The 18,903-nt window shown below is 53.2% G+C and overlaps 1 protein-coding gene across 14 annotated transcripts in view; it reads right to left on the reverse strand.

Moving 5' to 3' along the window:
- Positions 1–85: 85 nt before the first annotated feature.
- MARK2 (microtubule affinity regulating kinase 2) overlaps positions 86–18,903 on the reverse strand; it is a 111,035-nt gene continuing 92,217 nt past the window's right edge. For 4 of the 14 annotated variants that reach the window (XM_083591756.1, XM_083591762.1, XM_083591763.1 and 1 more), the window contains exons 10-18: positions 18,139–18,238; positions 17,787–17,899; positions 16,193–16,325; positions 15,160–15,338; positions 14,118–14,215; positions 8,899–9,150; positions 6,551–6,577; positions 3,503–3,547; positions 86–3,207 (exon numbers count right to left, since the gene is read on the reverse strand). In XM_083591756.1, coding sequence (XP_083447882.1) covers positions 2,850–3,207; positions 3,503–3,547; positions 6,551–6,577; positions 8,899–9,150; positions 14,118–14,215; positions 15,160–15,338; positions 16,193–16,325; positions 17,787–17,899; positions 18,139–18,238 — 1,305 coding nt within the window. In that variant the 3' untranslated portion in view covers positions 86–2,849. Of the gene's footprint in view, positions 3,208–3,502; positions 3,548–6,550; positions 6,578–8,898; positions 10,679–14,117; positions 14,216–15,159; positions 15,339–16,192; positions 16,326–17,786; positions 17,900–18,138; positions 18,239–18,903 lie in introns of those variants that run through there. The other 10 variants (XM_083591764.1, XM_083591766.1, XM_083591767.1 and 7 more) reach the window with 7 other exon arrangements.

Here is an 18,903-nt window from a genome sequence, read left to right on the forward strand (position 1 = left end):
TAGCAAAGGGCTGTCATGTCTCAAGATGCATGTCGGAGATAAGGCTTCCCCCTCCCCTTCTGAAAAACAGGTCTGGAGCTTATGATTTTTCTTCTTTGGCTTTTAATAAGAATGGAAAGGGGAGAATCAGGCAAGCTACTTGGTCACAAGCAAGAGGAAGGAGGTCTTTGCCCCGTCAGCCTCCTCCCAGGCATGGTCTTCCAAAAGGTGCTCTGATCCTGTCACAGAGACAGCTTTGCCCAGGATGAGTCCTGCCAGTCTCAGCAAGATGAACACAGCAAAGGCCAGAAGGAATTGCATATGCGGTGACATCAAAATTGCCACTCCCAGAGCCTTTAGCAATTCGCCCTGCTGTAACAGGGACAGAGGGAGCCTCTTGTGGAACACTGCATCTCCTCAGAATACAAAAACAGTTCAGGGTATCACAGCAGGCCACAGCATTTTATGTTGTGAGTGCCACACTGCCCCTCTTAATCAGTTCCTTCACCAACTGTTGCCTGGTCAGGGCACAGAGCAAAAAGAAATCACGCAAAGGGGGCACAGAATTAGCATTCCACGTTCAAGGGGAACCACTGGGCATTTGGAACAGCTGCACCTAGGCCTTGCTTCCCATCACCACAACCCCATGGAGCCACCCCCACCCACTCTTGACAGGACGGTACCAAGGCTTGTAGCCTCCCAGGGAGTGGAAGCACATCTCCAGGCAAAGTGCTTGGGGAGGGAGGTGGGAACAGAGGAAGCCAAGGCCAGGCAGGTACTTTCTGGAAAGTTTTAATCTAGAACCTGTAAAACTACATCAAACGGCAGCGTCCCTAGAGGGGGGGGAGGGGGATGAACAAAAAAGGGACATGATTTTTTCTTTTTTTAAAAAAAGGCATTTTGTGATCAGAATTAAAAAAAAAAAAAGTAACCACTCACAAAACCGAGGTATCAGTACAGTTATATACAAACCAGATTTGTGTGTGTGTGTGTGTGTGTGTGTGTGACAGTGGTGGGGTTGAAGGAGCTCAGTACAGACTGCCAGGGTGGGGAGCCCAACCACCCCAAAGAGGATTGAAAATACATTCTCAAGTGGTGATATGACAATGGAAGAAACCCATCTTGAGGGGTGGTGGGGTGAAGGGGAGGGAGGAACAAGAGAGGTAATTGCAGCCAGGGTCCCATTTTTCTCTTGTGCTTTGGAAAGAGGAGGGGGAAAGCTGGCTTGTCAAATGGGAAGGAAGGGCAGGCTGTGCTATCCTGCTTTTGTAGATGCAGGGAAGGAGGTAAATGGGAGGGGGAGCTCCCCTTATCTTCCACCATACTGGTAAGATACTGGTGGCCACTGCTGCAACCACTACCTGGGCAGGGAGAGTGTTAACAGAGCCCCCCACCTACATACCCCACCACAAAGCTCTTCCTCTTGCCCCCAAACATCAGCATGACCTGTGTATGTCGTCTTCCGTAATGGAAAGACTGGGGCAAAAATAGCTGTTCCCCCAGCTAATGACGCTTCAGGCAACTCTCCCCACAGGTAGATGGTGCCACTTGCTTTAATAACAGCCAAAGCCACTCTTGGGCACAGAGGAAAAGAAGCCAAGTATGAACACGTGTGCAAAGTTGGTGGCCAAGGTCTGGTGTGTTCCAGAGCATCCTGGGTCAGGAAGAAACATGCTGAAAGTTATCTTAGCCTGGAAGTGCTGGAGAAGGGGTGGGGGTGGAGGCTTGGGATCAGAACCAACAAGCAAGGCACCAGCAAGTCTGATGGGGCAGCAGTTCTAACCATGATGCTGTGCAAGCTGTCAAAAGCCCATAAAAGAAACTGGCTCGGGCTGAACAAAGGAATGCTCTGCTTCCAGAAGCCCTTGCTAGCTTTATGCTGTTGCTCCTGGAGCTTGCAGGGAAGAGAATTGCTGGGGAGGGAGGAGGTCAGAGGTGAAGAAACGGACCGCTGTGGCTTGGGACACTCCCCACCCTTTACTCTTCCAAGGTGGGAGACAACCATATGCATGGCTAGAATCTCCACCCCACTCTTTTTATAGGGGGTCTCAGGACCCCTGCCAGAAGAAGAGCACATTGGAGGACAGTGCTCCTTCCAACGGCCTTGCCAAAAACAGGCCCTGATCTCTGGGAACAGAACTGGCCGAGAGTAGGAAGGTGAGGAGAGGGCGACCGCAGAACCGTCCAAACCCACCACCGTCCATCACTGGCCTGACGGGGGAAACCCAGAGGGAGAACCACTGGCACCATTATGCCCTTAGGAAAGCCCAACTCTCCCAGGGCATGAGCAAGCACACGCTCAGCAGCTGAAAGCCCACCACCAACACAAGGAGCGGGAGAGGAGGGTGCGAGTGAAAGGCATTGTGGGAGGTAAAAGGCATTGTGGGGGAGGGCGAGCTCTGGCAGTTGAGGGGGCGGGGTGTCCACTTATCTCCCCATCTTTGCTTTTTGCTGTGTTTGGTAAAAATTTAAAACCCTGTCTCATGTGCAACAACAAAAAAAAAAAGAAATAAAAGGAAAGTACCATGGTCGCCACGGAGACCAAAAGGGATGCCCCCCAACACAGTCACTATAGAGACCAACAGCCCTTGGTACGCTCCCACTACTGTTGCCACGGAGACGGGCTGGGTGGCTGCCAGCCACTACCCCACGCACTCTGTCTCCATGGCGATCCAGCAGCGGGGGGGGGAGTGATGGAGAGGGGGGATGTCCCCAAACATCCAGCTGCCGCCCCCTTTCCCTGCCCCCCCCCCAATCTCCGTCCTGCACCAGGGTATCGAAAAATAAACCCTTCCAGAGTTAAAATTGCAGCTTTTTACTCCTAACCCCCACCCCATGCGCGTGCAGGCTGGGCCCCCCCGGGGGGCCTGTTAAAGCTTCAGTTCGTTGGCGATTTTTGAGGCAATGTTCTTGAAGGCCATGGAGGTGCCCGATATCCGCTTGAAGCGGACACCGTTGAGGGAGAGGCGGGGGAGCTTGCACACCTCCATCTCCCACTGGACAAAGGCCTCGTGGCCCGGCGCTCCATGCATGCACAGAAGCATGTACTTCTCCTGCAGCTCGCACTGGCAGTTGTTAGCGTCCAGCACTTTCCGGATCTCCTTCATCATCTCGTTGGGCTCCATGGAGCTCGTCGTCTTCATGCTCCAGGTGAAGCGCAGCGAGCGCGGCTTGGCCTCCCGGTTCTCGTCCCGCTCCTTGTCGCCGCTGCTGCCCACCATGTGAGGCCTGAGAGGGGAGAGCGAGACAGTGAGCAGAGAAGGGCGCCCTCCCCACTCGGCCCCTTCGGCTGCCCCCAGAAGCCAAGCCTGGTCGGCAACCGAGAGCTGGAGAGGGGAGACACACACACACACACACACAGACGCTAAGTAGTAGTTTGGGAGCAACAGAAGAGAGAGACAGGCACATGGAGGAGACGGAGAGGAGGTGCCAGGGAGCAGCCTGGCCCTGCTGGAGAAACAGAGTGGAGCAAAGGCTTCCCCCAAAGGCTGGAGGAGGCCCCGTGACACTGGCTGCATCTCACCTGAGCGTCTCCACACGGTCTTTGCTTTCGGGCTCATGCAGGTTCCTCAAAAAACAGAGCAGGAGAACAAGGTATCAGGCACCCTCCAGTCAGCAGCTCCTACACCTGCTCTCCTTTTCTCCCAGGGGGCAGGGGGACGAGTGTGCATCTCTGGCAGGTGGGGCAGGGCGGGGGGCAACTCAAGACACGGAAGGGGCTGGTGAGGGCGTCATGAGGGCTGATGCCAAGCCCACAGGCCCCCGACATGCAACACTCTGCGCGGCATGCTGGGAAGTGAGTTTTGCCAACATGGTGGTGAGGAGGAGGGCGTCTGGGCTGGCTGGTTGCAGGTGTGGGATGCGCAGCGGCACCTCTCTCCCTGGTCCCTCAGCACAAGAAGCCACAGCCAGGCAAGGGAAGAGGAGCTGGAGTGGCGGGGGAAGAGGCTGCGCTGTGATCACCAGCTCAAAGCATACCTCTGCCACAGACTTGCAAAATGAGCCATGATCTCTCTCAGCCTCCACCTGCAATACCACCACTAGCCTACCTTACAGGGTTGCCGCAAGGACCACGAAGAGAATGTACACATTAACACTCAAAAATCAGTATATAGGAAGCTGCCTTATACGGAGTCACTGGTCCATCTAGCCCAGTACAGTCTACACTGGCTGGCAGCAGCTCTCCAGAGTTTCAGGCAGGGAGTCTCTCCTGGCCCTACCTGGAGATGCTGCTAGGGATTGAACCTGGGACTTTCTGCATGCAAGGCAGATGACCTACTATGGAACTACAGTCTTTTCCCCTGTGGGGGAAATCATGCTCTAGGAATTCTAGACATTATTGGAATATAAAGTAAATGGCTTGGGAGGTGCTTCCCCTCTCATCTGAGCACCACTTCCAAGCCTAAAAATACACTGTGCCCAACTCTGCACCCACTTCATAGAAGCTTGCATCATAACCCACCTGCCCACTGAGACCAGCAAATGAGGAGAGCGTGCTGATGGCGCCACCATGCAAGAGCGAAGGAAGAGCACAACCCTTGCCACGGTGGCTTCACAGTTTGTGGAATCCACTTACGAGTCTCGAGATGGCATACTAAAAACACTTTGGTTTCCATCAGGTTTTTAAGCAGCCCAATGGGCTGTCCTGGGAGAATGGTTTTGTGACATTGAGAGCCAATTTTATCAAAGCTGCTGCTTCACTGGATTCAGGCTCCGAACGTTTAGTAGCATGCACCCTTTTAATTTGGTTTTGGTTATACAAAGCACCTGATGCTGGCCTTTTAAACTGCCCAGATTTTTTGTTTAAGCAGACATTTTAAGCTCTGTCTCTTTCTTTGTTTTGTTTTTTGGTATTGCTGATATTTACTGCTTGCCATTCTGGGTACCCCTTTCTGGGGGATAAAGAGCCATATACACCGGGGGCGGTATATGTCTAATCTTTGGCCTTCCAGATTTTGTGGAACTACTACAAGTCTCTTCACGCCTGACCACTGGCCATGCTGGCTGGGGAAGGCGGGAGCAAGCAGCTATTAACACCTGGAGTGCCACAGGCCCCCCACTCCTTGCTATCCTTAAATATTCCAGCCACATCCATCCATCACTAAGCCATGTGACTTGCAACAGCCAATGGAGCTCCCTCATGCCAGCTCAGATGAGGGAGGGGGCAAGCAAGCAACTTGCTTCCTGATCACCAGTGTGCTTCCTTCTCTGCTCATCCACCATCACCAGGCAGGAGGTGGGGTAGGGGCGGAGGATGGGGGGAATCAAACAATGGAGAAACCTTCACACACACCCCACAAGCCTTTAATACAGCAGCTGCAGCTGCCTCTTCTGGTCCACGGGATCAGAGAGCTGGGAGGAGGTAATTTCTAGCACAACCCTCTGCTCAACCACTCTGTTCTCCTCCCCACCCCTGGTCATCCATCTTATGGCAAGTAGCTCCACAATGCTAAGGTTTTAAAGCACTTGCTTGCCCCCCCAACCCCCACTTTTAGTCAATTTTACCCAGGAGAAAACGTTCCTTCCTGACCCCCCCCCAAAGAGAGAAATCTGTTAGATGTTCAGCATAACTTGAAACAATAAAAAATTTGAAGTAGACTGAATGAGGAAGGCCAGGGTTTTTGGAACACGCCAGAACCAAAGAGGTATGTAGGGTTCACATCCTGCCCTGTGCCCTGGGATGTCCAAAGAAACAAGCAAAAACCCACAGTCTTTTAAAGTGGAACCTGCTGACACTTTCTGCAGATTTGTTCCCATGAGGACTAGCAACCTCCCCCTTTCTAAAAAAGAACAAGATAAAAAGGCTACCTACTACAACGGGGGGGGGGGGGGAGAAAGGAAGCCAACCCCCAACACACCGACTGCTAGTATCTTCCAGATTGTGCTCAAAACCTGCCACAGGATAATAATATCTGCTCTTTGGGGCCATGCAGATTCCGAGGCAACCGTCTCCCCACATGTCCGCCCTGAACCCTCAAGGCAGCTGCAAGCAATAGAGGCACAGCGACAGCCCAGCGCCTCCTAACCACCACCATGCAGGGAGAAAGGGGATTAGTTGTGTTGGGGGGTGGGTGGGCGTGTGTGAAAGAGAAAGGGGGGGGGGGAGAGAGAAGGGTTTCGGTTAAAGATCAGAGGCCCAGCCTGGGGGACCAAGGAAGATGGCAGGCACCTTTAAAGAGACAGCATGCCCAAGTGGAGGAGGAGGCCCAGCACCGGGTGAGCAAGCAACCTCTGCGGCTTCCCCTCCCCACCCTCCTCCCCACCAAGTCCCAGGCCAGCTCATTTGCAGGCGGCTGAGAGGCAGGCCAGAGCCAATGGGGGTCTTTCTCCACCCCACATCCCAGAGGCAGGGAGTTAACAAGCCCCCCCCCCCCCGCTGTCCCTTTAAGCATGCTCTGTGCACACACACAGACACACATACGCACACACACGCGCACACAGACACCATTAGCAGCCAGAAGGCACAGAAGGGGGGGGCGGGGAGAGGAGAGGAAGAAGCCGGCAGGGAGGAGGTTAGTACTGCACAGGAGGAGGAGGAGGACAGAACAAAACCAGAGTGATGAACGCCTACCTTCTGGCAAACCTGAAAGACAGATTTCTAAAAGGAAAAAAAAAAGGAGGGGAAACGGTGGGTGGGTGGGTGAGCGAGTGCGCAAATGACCGAGTGACAGGAGTGCCAGCCGCGCGGGAGCAGGCCAGGGTGCCCCAACCTCCCTCCCTAAAATAGTAATTGGCGGTGGGTGTCACAACAAGGCCCCCACAACCCCGCCGCCTCACAACCCTCCTCGACCTTAGCTCCCTCCTCCCTGCAAACTTGGGAATCTGAAGAGCCTCCTTTGCTTCAGACAGAGACAGGCCGGAGGGAGGAGGGCTGAGCTGGGGCTCCCACTGCCCCCCTCCCATTGCTGCTGGAACCTTGCAGAGGGGGAGGGAGGGAGGGAGGGCAGGACCCCAGAGGCACTTGGCTGCCCCCCTCGTCCCCAGTGCTGCCACAGCCTAACTCTCCCCACAAAGCTGGGAACAGAAGCTGGGGGTGCGGCGGAGGGCCAGGTTAAACACTTACAGCAAAGAGGGAAAGGGGTTGGGGGCAGGAGGCGCTGGGCTGTACAGAATGGCTCCCCCGTCATGCACCATAAAACACCCCCTCCCCCCAATTGAGACAAAAGGCTTTGCCAGGAAACTGTGCCCCATCTCACAGCCCATCCCCTCTCAGGGCTGTACAGGAAAGAGAGAAGCCATTTTGAGACATATTCACACACACATATACACACACCACAAAAAAAGCTGCCTTGAGGGACAGGTTCGAGCAGACCCCAGCTGCAAGACCTCCCTGGTTGGATCCTCACCACAGAAGGCAGCTGGTACTGACAGGGTCCAGAAGGCATCTCCTCCATCCTGTCGCTTGGAAGGGGATGGAGAAGCATCGGGGAACCCTGGAAATGAGCTTGGTTGCCACCCTCACCATCTGGGCTGCTCTGCTAAATCCTTGTCCACCCCCCACCCCTGGGACGGCTGGGCTGCAGGCAAGGCGGCTGCCACCCACCCTCAGCTTTGCGGCCTTCGCAGCACCCCAGGTCACTGCAGGAACCACAACAGAAGCAGTGTCTGGGGTGCCATCGGAGGGTGTGGGAGGCAGGCCTGGCTTGCTCTGCGGCTCAGCTGAGACTCTGCTGGTCTCCTTTTCTGAGCTGCAAGCAGAAATGGGAATTCCCGGGGAGGAGCGCATAAGGCGGCATGTGCATGCTCTTGGGGAGAGCGCAAGGTGGTTCCTCCATGGCCTTGAGCTCTGCAGTTGCCAGGAGGAAGGTGACCTTCAGCCCGCTCTTCTGATCTCCATTCCCAGAATGCCTCTCTCCAATGTGGCACCTCCTGATTGGTCTTAACACATCAGGGAAGCACCGGAAGTTGCCATGGAGCAAGTCAGGCTATTGATCCACCTAGCGCCGTATCACCTACAACAGGTGTGAGGAGCCTTTGCCCCCCCCCAATGTTGCTGAACTACAACTCCCAGCAGCCCCTAGAAGAATGGCTAATGAGCAAAGGACGATGGGAGTTGAAGTTCAGCAATACCTGAAAGGTCAAAGGCTCCCCCAAACCTTGTCTCTGCTGGCCAGAAGTGGCTCTTCAGGGTTTCCAACAGGGGACAACTCCCAAACCTACTGGAAACTGGGGATCAAACCTGAGACCTTCTGCATGCAATGCAGACACTGTCTAAATGAGCCATGGTTCTCCCCAAGCATCCCTGGTCCAGGTGCACTCCCTTGCGCCTGAGCCCATTTGTCTGTAGACGTCCTTTGAGAGGGGCCTCTTCTCTGCTGCTCAATGCTCCAACACCAGGAGGGAGCTGAAAGGCAGGAAAGGGATTCTCCACCCCTACATGCACACATATAAACACATGCAAACACACACACACCCCTCTTGGTTGAATGCTACAGGAAAAAACGAGCTGCCCCAAGCTTAATTAGGAGGCTAGTTCTCTCCAACCCCTTCCAAGCACAGTTTGGAAAGGATCCGGCCAAGGAAGGCAGCTGACACTCCTGCCCCTGTGCTGGTTCTGTGCAGCAATACGGTGGGGGCAGGGAGGAGAGATGCAAGACGGAGAGGAGGCGGCTGGGGTCACAAGGACATCCTTGGTGAGGGGTGGGGAAGAGGGGTACTTATGAGGGTGGGCCTGGCTGTGCACAACACACATATATATACACACACAAAAGGTAGTGAGCCTTCATGCTGCGCCCTGGGGGAGCGGGGGAGGATGGCTTGCATTCAACTCTCACCCCCAAACTGAACCCCCAAAGCACGTATCTCAAGCAATCCTGGAGTTGTTTCCAATCGGCAGAGAATACCAGCTACGGATTTGGAAAGGGCTAAAAAAGGAGGACGGCTCTTCTTCCTCCGACCCCTGCCCACTTCCCTGCTCACCTGCGCACGAACTTGGAGGTGAACTTGCTGAAGATGCTCCCTGAGGCCCCCCTCCTGCCTTGGCTGTTCCCGGAGGGCGACGCGGGCGTGAGGCCGTAGGGGAGGTTCTGCTGGTCCCGGACCTGCCGGAGCTGCCCGGCATGGAAAGTGCTGCGGCTGGAGACGCCCCGCGGGAAGTTGGTGCGCTCCGGGAGGGCACTGCTGATGTTGTGGGCCGAGGGAGAGGCGACGGGGACCCTCTGGGGTGCAGTGCTGTGGGGAGGGGAGGGGGGAGAGCAGAGAAGACGACAGTCAGCGACCCCACTTGCTCGCCATCCAGGAACACTCCTCTGCCTGGGCTGAACAGGAAAAGTCTTTGGGGCAAGCCACTTTCAAGGGTTATGGCCTTTGCGCCCCAGAGGATTCTGGGAGGTGGTGTTCTGCTTGTGGGGGTGGGAGGAAACACAAGGGGAGTTTTACGAAGAACCGCACAGCTGAGATTATATGAAGAGGTGCTCCTGAAATCCAGGAGGAGTTCTCGAAAAATGGTGAGCCTGTTAAAATGGGTCTGCAGCCTAGTTTAAGACTGCAGAATAATTGCAGGCGGAATGTTGGCAGCTCCCCACAAGGCTGTGGTTGCTTAAACCCAACATGTGCAGCAAATACCTCGTTGGCAGCCAACGCTTAAAAATAAATGAATGAACAACCCATATTTTGAACTGAGCACGGGCTGAAGGGCCTGCAATCTCAAGTAAGGGCACCAGGTGGGGGGGGAGGAGGATGGGGCCCCTACACCTTTAATTAAACCTCACCTGCTGAAATCCCCTCTTCTACACAATTGTGAAAGGTGCAGAAGCCCCGCCCCCTTTGCCATTTCTGGCCACTTCAAATCTCAACTCCTTCCGCTGCTCACTCATGCACCAGCTTGGATAAAGGGAAAAGATTTCCAAAGCCCCTAATCCTCAGTGTGAAGACTAGCCTTTTGCGCTGGCAGGAGGGGCACAACAACAACAAGCTGACAGGAATGAGTCTCCAGGAGAGGATACTTGCTAATAGCCTCTGCTGTTGCTGTTGACCCTGGAGATGAGGTTAAAGAGCCGCTTGCCTGAACCCCAGCTGGTGAAGTAGAGACAAGCAGAGCTGAATAAAAAAAGAAGGGGAAGGGTTCAGAAGGCTCCAATTGTCCTTTTTCTGCCTGGAGAGGACAGGCAACTAACTGGAGGCTTCTGATCTCGTTTTCAGACTCCTTTCAAGCCATCCAACCTGCCATTACCTGAAGTTGGAAAGGATGCCTGTTCTACTTTCTACCAGGCAGCCCTGTTCCCCCTGCATTAGTGCTGTGCCTCCTTGGTTTTGTGGTGGTGGCGGGAGAATATTCCTGTCACATCCTACAAGCCAGCTTGTCCAAAAAACAGCTGCAGGGCACCAAGTTGCCCTCCAAGGCACCACAATCCTTCCAACCCCAAAACATTTGGCTGTCCCCCTCTACTTACCTCCAGGCCCTGAGCGAGCGCACTGGGGAAGGGCAAAAAAAGAGACATGGCTCCAGGGTGTGGAGCAGGCGGAAGACACAAAAATGTTGGAGAGCCCTAGGGGTGGGCAGGGGACGGAGGACACAAGGCACGCAGAGCTGCCCACTTGCCTGGGTCGCTGTGCCTCACAGTTATTGTCGGAGGGGGGCAGCGCGGGCTTGGAGGGGTGCACCGAGGCAGACATGGATTTCTGGTGCTGTCGCGGGCGCGCAGAGCTCACGGCGGCGGAAGCTGAAGCGGTAGAAGCCCTGGAGCCTGGAGTGGTTAGGCTAGGGGGGTGAGGGGAGGAAAGAAAACACAAGCAGGGGAGAAGCAGATGTTTAAAAAAGGAGGGATGGGGTGGAGGGTGGAGGGAAAAATCAGGGAAGGCAGCTGGCTGTATCCGTAGCTGACCCAAACAGACTCCCAGTCTAGCAGGGAGGTGCCACCCTACCCACTGTGCCCAACATCTCGTTTGCACCGTTTCAAGGAGAGTTCCTCGTTCTATGAGTCTCAGGTGGATTTATTCCCAAGCCCCCAGGAATAATAATAAAAAAGTCATGTTACAAGGAAAGGTACTTGGGACTGTGCACAAGATGGGGGTGGGTGGGCTCTGAACAGACTGCCAAAGTAGCAATGCACTGATTATTCCCCCTTATTCCCACCCAACGGGCATGGAAACGCACAACTCCTCTCGCTAACTGATCTGCATTCTTTCATCAACAGCCACGTTTGTCGAATGACTGGATTTATATCCCGCTTTTTGACTGGAGTCCTTAAAGCGATTTAGGGCATTTGCAAAACGGAACCAATGCACGTTTATTAAAGAGAACCCTTTTATAACAAAACAGGCTAAAACAAAAAAGCAAAATGGAAGCCCAGCCAGAGGAGGCACCAGGGGCTCTTGTCTCTCTGACAGTCATTTTCCTCCCAGGCAGGAGGGGCCACTCAAGGGCCTTGCAGCAAACCTTTCCTTTCCTTGCACGTGTCTGTCTCCAATGCTGTTCCCTTGCTTGACCCTAATGCTTTGTGCAAGAAAGGGGGAAGGGCCCCCTTATTCTCCAAAGGCCCCGACTCACCCCGGTAGGGCCATGCTGCAGCTGGGGCCTCATTGCAGGATTGTAGGGCGGGGGGAGGAAAGGCAGCGGATCCTCCACCTTCAGCTTTGGATACGGCACGTGCTGTCAAATAATCAATCTGTCTGTTTGGCAGCTCAGACCACATCCACGTGCCTGCCCTTGCTCAATGAAACAGAGCTGCTTCTAATCATTTCAGCTGAAGGAAGAAGGCCCTGGATCTCCCCCTCCCCAACCCATCCCTTTCTCACCATGGATACAGCCACTACTAGGTACATGGATGTCCCGGGGAAGGGGAGGAAGAGCAAATATACAATATACAACCCGGTATATGTGTATATGTGTCAGGAACAACCTTGATGCAAGAGTGGGAATGGATGTGGAGGGAATCGTGCTGGGGTCGGGTGGGGGACGGGACACCATGGCAGTTAGATCCTAAAAAGAGAGAGCCAATGTTCTCAAGCAAAAAGAAAACGGGTTTTGCTTGTATGTATCTATGCATGTTATGTTATGTGTGTGTCCATAATGGATGAGAAATGAAGAGGTCAAGCAGGGCTGCTTCTTCTGAGCCATATCGGAAGTAGGAAAAGTGGGGAGAGCTTAAGACCAGCTGTGGATTTAGCAACTCTTTTGGTAGACGCAGGCGACCAGGATCCCGTCCAGGCGAGTGAGCTGGTTGGCAGAAAAAAATGGGTCCCTCCATTCTTGCCATCAGTCCCCTTGGGTGGGTGGGGCTTCCTCTCCTCCATGGCCAGCGTGGAAACACAGGGTAGTAGCCTTTTCAGCTGATGAAATAAACCCTGCAGGCTAGTAGCTAGTAGCCTAAGACCCGGAGGTGCAAGGGTGGTGATTGGATCAACACGCACCGGACTGGCCTTAACTGCAGAGGGTCCACAGTTCAAGATGCATCCGGCTCATTTAAAAAGGCTACGTTGTAGGGAAGGTCTAATATTTACTTAGTTCTCTCTGAAGTGGCTCAAGCTGTGTTTGAGCTCCACCACTTCAGGCTGCCATGGGGGGGGGGCAGGCGAGAGAGCTCATAGGAGGAGATGCTCCTCCAATGCTGCAGAATTCTCTGGGGAGAAGGTGGGGCATAGAAAGGAGAACTCTGCAGGGAGCAGATTGCTTGGTTGAGGAAGGGACCCTAGAGAGGAAGGCCGGTTTCCATTTGGCAGGGCTAACTATGGGCTGGAGAGTGAACATTGTTGCTCCAGATCCAGGACATGTGGTTCAGGCTACTGCTGCCGCTGCTGAACCAGACAGAAAGAAAGAACAGAAGCGCCCCCCCCCCACAGCAATACCCACAGCCATCTCCCCTCTCTCAATCAACTGGCAGAACAATGCTACAAATCATCTTTCAACACTTCTGAAGTATTCCAAACTAGCTCGTAATCCCACCTTGCCGCAACCAGGATGCAGCTCCCTTCTTTGAGGACTGTGTTTGGGGAGCAGGGGAGAAGAGAATGGACCACTGACAGAGAAGGCAGAGAACCCAGCCAGTTTGGACCCACCGCCTCTGAGCCTGTGTAAATGCAATGGCTGCGCCACAAAAACCCAGGGAACCACAGCTTGGTACAGTTGGGGAGAACTCTTTAAAATGTGAGCACTGCTTCCTCTGTCCCAGGAACTACTGTTAAAATCAGTTTTAAGTATGCAGCGCATTCCTAATATTCTTAAAACCACACGGGATTAGAGCAGGGATGGGGAATCTGTGGCCCTCCAGGTGTTGTTGGACTCCAACTCCCATCAGTCCCAGGCAGCACAGGCAATGGTCAGAGACGGTGGGAGCTGGAGTCCAGCAATATCTGAGAGGCCATAGGATCTCCATCTGTGACTTGGGAGGGGAAATAAGGGAACCAGAGGCAAAGGTTCATGCATGCGTGTGCAGGTCTGTTTGGTGGCTTTCAATCATGCGGTCCAGCCAGGCAGCAACTGTGGCTTTGCCCAGCTGAACAGAGAACTGACAAGGCAGGTCTGACCTTCCAGCTGAGGCTGCATAGTCAGCTGTTGATTTCCAGCACTGCGCTGGATGGCCTCACAATGACCTCTCCAATTTTAGGATTGCCCCTATTACAGACGGCTGGTGGAGGCAATCACTTGCCTCCTTTGCATTACAAAGGTGCCTGCAGACAGAAAATCTGTCATGCCAAGGAGAAGGCTTTTGGCTGACTGTTGCCTCTTGATATGTTGGCTTTCTCAGTGCAGGAATTTCTACCCTTGAGGATTCAAACACATGCCTCGGCCACCATCTTGCAATCTCTAATGGTACATTCCAGGGATGGCTCTCTCTCTCCACACCCCGCATTAAGAAATACATGACCCATCAGGGCTGGCCCAAGACATTTTGGCACCTGAGATGGACCTCAAAATGGTGCCCTGCTCCCCACCAGGGGTCGGGGAATATCAACACCAGGATCTGCAGCCTTGGTGGGCCCTGTTGCCTGAGGTGGTCGCCTCACCGTGCCTCATAGGTAGCCTGGCTCTGTGACCCATACACAAAACCGTCCTGTGGAGCCACCTGCAAAGCTGCCCCAAAACAGCTGGACACCTCTCTACTACTGAAGTTTTCTGTTCCTCCCCTCTTCCTAGTGCATCTTTATGTCAGCATCTGGAAAGCAACATAACCAAGCTGGCCTGGGCTCCAGACCCTTACCTATCTTTGCCGTTCTGGATGGAGTTCTGGCCCAAACTGGCCCGGTCCAGCATGGGGGAGTTGCGGCTCCGGTTTGTGCTGGTTGAGAGGACGCTGTTCTGCAGAGGGGTAGAGACACTGAGTGAGCACAAGCCATTCACTGCCCACGCTTCAGAGAAAGAGAAAGGGAGTTAAGCGGCTCCAGCCTGCTGCTTCTGCATGGACTACCTGAGCTAGGCTACCTGAGTCAGCACCCAGGTCTCCCAGAGAGTCATAACATAGGGATAGAGGAAGCTGCCTTACACAAGAGAGACGCGTAGGAGTCCATCAAGCTCAGCGTTTCCCAAACCTGGGTCTCTAGCTGTTTTTGGACTACAATTCCCATCATCCCTAGCTAACAGGACCAGTGGTCAGGGATGATGGGAACTGTAGTCCAAAAACAGCTGGAGATCCAAGTTTGGAAAACACTGATCTAGCTCAATATACTGTCTACCCTGTCAGCAGCTCTTAAGAGGCTGCAAGGGAGGCAGGGGATCTTTCCCAAGCCTACCTGGAGATACCAGGGATTGAACCTGGGACCTTCTGCATGCAGTACAGATGTTCTACCACTGAGATTTGGCCCTTCCCCCAAAACAGGAGGCTGCCTTATACTGAGAATGACCTACTGAGGTCCATCTAGCTCAGTATTGTCTACAATTCTCCAGGGTTTCAGACCAGGAGTCATTCCTGGTTCTGCTCAGAGATGCTGTACTTTCCCCAAACTTTAATTCTGCACCCCTCTTTGCTGCAGTCTTCCAATCCTCAAACTCCTCCTCTAAACTCTCAGAAGCATGCCCTGGATCCCTTCACCCCCACCGAGAGCTGAACAGAACCCCCGTGTTCAGAGGCAGGATGCCTTTAAGGGCCAGCTCCTGGGAAGCAGCTCCTCATGCGCCGTAATGGCACGTCCCCCCCCCCGGCAACCCTCTTACCCGGAAGCGCAGCTCCCTGCGTCATAAACATGAAGAGGCCACAACGGGACAAGAGTCCCTCCCCACCCGCCCCAGAGCAAGAAAGGACTAACTGTGGAAGGTGTGGGGGTGCTCTTCTTCCTCTCGAGGCTGGGCAGGGGGCTGGCTGGCACTTTCACCGTGCTGCTGGCCTTGTTGCGCCCAGCCTCCCGCTCCTCTTCGGGCCGCTTGTTCTCTGCGTTGGCTGCCTGTGTTTTCTTGGAGTACGACGAGGATGTTGGGATGGTGGGTACTGTGGTGGGAAGAAGAGAGGGCCAGGGAGTGGGGGGAGAAGAGAGAAGAAGAGTCAGCGTGGCGAGGTCTGGTTTGGGGAAGGGATGCCCAGCAAGGGGAAGCTTGTGCTTTCTGGGCAGGACCCTGTTTCACAGGTGTGGAAGGAAGGAAGGAAGGAAGGAAGGAAGGAAGGAAGGAAGGACTCTCTCTTCTAAGGAGTCAATGAGCAACTGGAAAATTCCCTGCACCCCAATGCGGGGAGAGGGAGATTAAAAACCGTCAGGAGTTTTAAATAACCTGCATGGCTGCAGTCATGAGCTACATAAAGCAGGAGGGAAAATATAACCGTGTAATTAAAAACACACACACAAACATCCCAGTTTAGTTTTCCAGCTCTCCTTGCTGGATCTCGGAATCTTAGTCCCCGCAGTGCCTGGTGAATGTTGTAAAATAGCCCGTACGGATGCACATTCCCCATCTCACATAAAAAAAATTATGCCTCCTTGTTGAATAGGCAGACCCAGTCAGATGAGCAGAGTAGTAACAGGAGTAGTAGAAGTAGTAATAATTGTAATACAGTGGAACGTCAGGTTTCGAACATCTCTGTTGACGAACGTTTCGGAACTCGAACGCCGAAAACCCGGAAAAAGCTGCTTCCGTTTTCGAACGTGCCTCAGAAGATGAACTTCTGAGGCGGCTTCCGCACTGATTGTTCCATTTTGAGGCTTCTGTTTTGAGTTTTCGAACGTTTCGGAATTCAAACGTTCTTCCGGAACCGATTACGTTTGAAAACCGAGGTTCCACTGTAATGGCAGGGAACCCTCACTGTGGTCCCCCCTGAGCAAGAAATGTGGTGGTGGTGGGATGACTCACCCTGGTCGCTTAAGCGGCGTTGCTTGGGGTTGGCTGATACACTGCGCTGTACCTTGTGCGACGGGGAGGGGGCGGTGCTGTTGGCAAGTTCGGGTTGGGTCCGTGGCTTCAGGGTAATGCTATCGTTGTCAAGCTGGAAGAGATCAGGCAGGAGCACGAGGGCGGGGGGAGAAGAGGCTCACTCAGTGGGTGAAGCTCTGACCCAGGCATTCCATTCATGTAATCATTTATTTATATCAGAGATGAAGAACATACACACATTATTTATATGATCTCTACTCTTGGCTGAGGAAGAGGAGAATAGGAGTTCTTAACAGTTGCTGCTGGAGGGTGAAAATAGAAATTGGGGTGTGCTTGTGAACATTCTGAGATACAAAGCGCAGCCCCTCCCCTAGCCAAACTGCAGCCTGCCCACCCCCCTGCCCTGCTCAACAGCCAAACGAATGTGGCAGAACAGATTATACCATTTCAGCTCAAGGAAGAGATACGTATTTTGGAGGCTCCTCAAAGATCCTAATCAAGTCTGCTCACTTTGTGATACATTTTTAAAAAAAACAAAGATCACTGCAAGCAAAAATTTAAGGGGCATTTGAAAAAAGGTATCACCCAACTGCAGACTGAAATAGTGCAGGTCATTCTGCATCAGGTGTGGGGAACCTCCGGCCCTCCAGAGGTTGCTGAACTACAACTCTCGTCAGCCCTAGCCATTGGCCATGCTCGCTGGTGCCGAGGCAAGTTGTAGTTCTGCAACCTCTGGAGGGCCAGAGGTTCCCCCAATCAGGTGTGTTCATGACAATGTATCTAATTTCAGGTGGTCTCCAGTGGTATTAAGCTTGCTCTTAAATTCTGTTCAACTGGTACTACAAACAGCGCTACAATATAGGTTTCAGATGCAAAGCCACTGGAAGTCTGCACACCTCAACAGATGAGGGTGCCATAAACTCCAACAACAAGCCTCCTCATGTTGCAATGGGTCAGGGCTTTTGGCTGTTAACCAGAAGGTTGGTGGTTTGAGCCCATCTAGGGACGGCTGTGGGCAGGATTCCTGCATTGCAGGGGATTGGTTTAGACGACTCTCAGGGCCCCTTCCAATGCTACGATTCTATGATTCTAAGCAATCAACAGGGAAGGCAGGCATCTAGTAGAGGCTGGTTTCAGAGCGACTGGGGCACCACCCACCAACCTGCTCTTGGCTGCCTTCCTACCTACAACCAGTCCAGGTGGGGTCCCTGCCTGCTGACTTCTTCCTCCTTGGTCTCAATGCTGTCCTTGCGGGACTTGGCAGGGAGGAGGAGGATGGTGACCAAAGTAGAATTTGACGGCTCCGCCAGTCACTGACTCCGCCTCCACCTCCTGTTGTCCTCTCTACCTTCCGCCCTGCCAGTCCCAGGGGGCACCAACCTCTGCCGCAGACACCCAAAGGGACAGATTCAGAACTGTGCTTTTGCACTTGGGAGTTTCACGCCAGTGCGTTTCCACTGATGGAGCTTCAATGGGGAAGTGCTACCGCTGAAGACATGCGAACACCCAGATGTTTGCAGCTCAGTCCCTCAAACGGAAGCCACACACGCACACAAACGGGCAAGGAACTCACCTCTGAATTTTTGTATCCTAGCAGCAGATATGTAGCCATGACTTCGTTATACTTCTGGCTGACTAAGGAGTCCTGGATTTCCTCCCGGGTATATCCCATGGATATCATGAGCTCTGCAGGACAACGGAAGGGAGCACGCACACACAGGGAAAGGAGAGAGACGGTCAGCGCGCCTTGAAGGGTGGATAAATAAATAAAACTGTGTTTAAAAGATGCATGGAGGGAGGGAGGGAAATCTGTGGGTACGCCCTGCAGGGAAACGATAGCCAAGCGCTTGCCCGGAAAGATCCTGCACAGTAGCAGGTCACCATCGCAGGGCCACCCAATCACCCGCCCCGCCTCAGTGACACACCTGTCCGCCGGGGATCCTTGTAGTCGGGCAGAGGCTCCACGTAAGGCTTCAGTTCATCGTCCTCGTGACCCACATTCATCCAGCGGTCTTTCATGATTTGCTATGGAGAGGGTAAGGGGAAACGTTGGCTCAGTATGCGTGGGGTGGCGGTGACAATAGCGCAGAGGAGTGCTTTCTTCCTTTTTAATGTTTTGGCGAGGATGGTCCCAGTTGCGTAACTGGAAGAGTTTCCTATTGGAAAACTGGAACCACTTGCGCAAAACGCAGGCTCTGCACACACCTCTCTCCCCGATGTTCACAGCAAGCTCCCAGCTGTGAGGAGATCTGGCCCACCTCTCCCTCTCTCCGCAAGTCTGGGTAATGCAATCCATGTCGCCACCCAAGCCCATGATTAATTCGTGAAAGACCATGGCATAATCAGCAAGCTCTCCCAGCTAGTGTACATAAAAAAACTGCAAATAACTAAAATCCAAAAAAAAAAAATATGTATGGAAACATGTAAGCATGAAATAATTATAATTAAAATACAAATAAAAATCAGATAGGCTTTTATGAATATAGGTAACAAAATTAGATGGCTGGTTAGGATTACTAAAATAAAAAAAAGGTTTCAGCAGGCAACTAAATATATATACAGCAAAGGTGTCTGCCTAATATCAATCTTCCTTTCTCTGCTTCTTCACTTTATCTGATGAGCTTTATGAATTGCTGTCTTTGTGGATTTTGATATTTTTGGCTTTTTTATTATGCTGGGCTTTTTTGGCG

This window comes from Podarcis filfolensis, assembly GCF_964270895.1.
Source record: "Podarcis filfolensis genome assembly, chromosome: 16".
In the NCBI taxonomy this organism is placed as follows: domain Eukaryota; kingdom Metazoa; phylum Chordata; class Lepidosauria; order Squamata; family Lacertidae; genus Podarcis; species Podarcis filfolensis.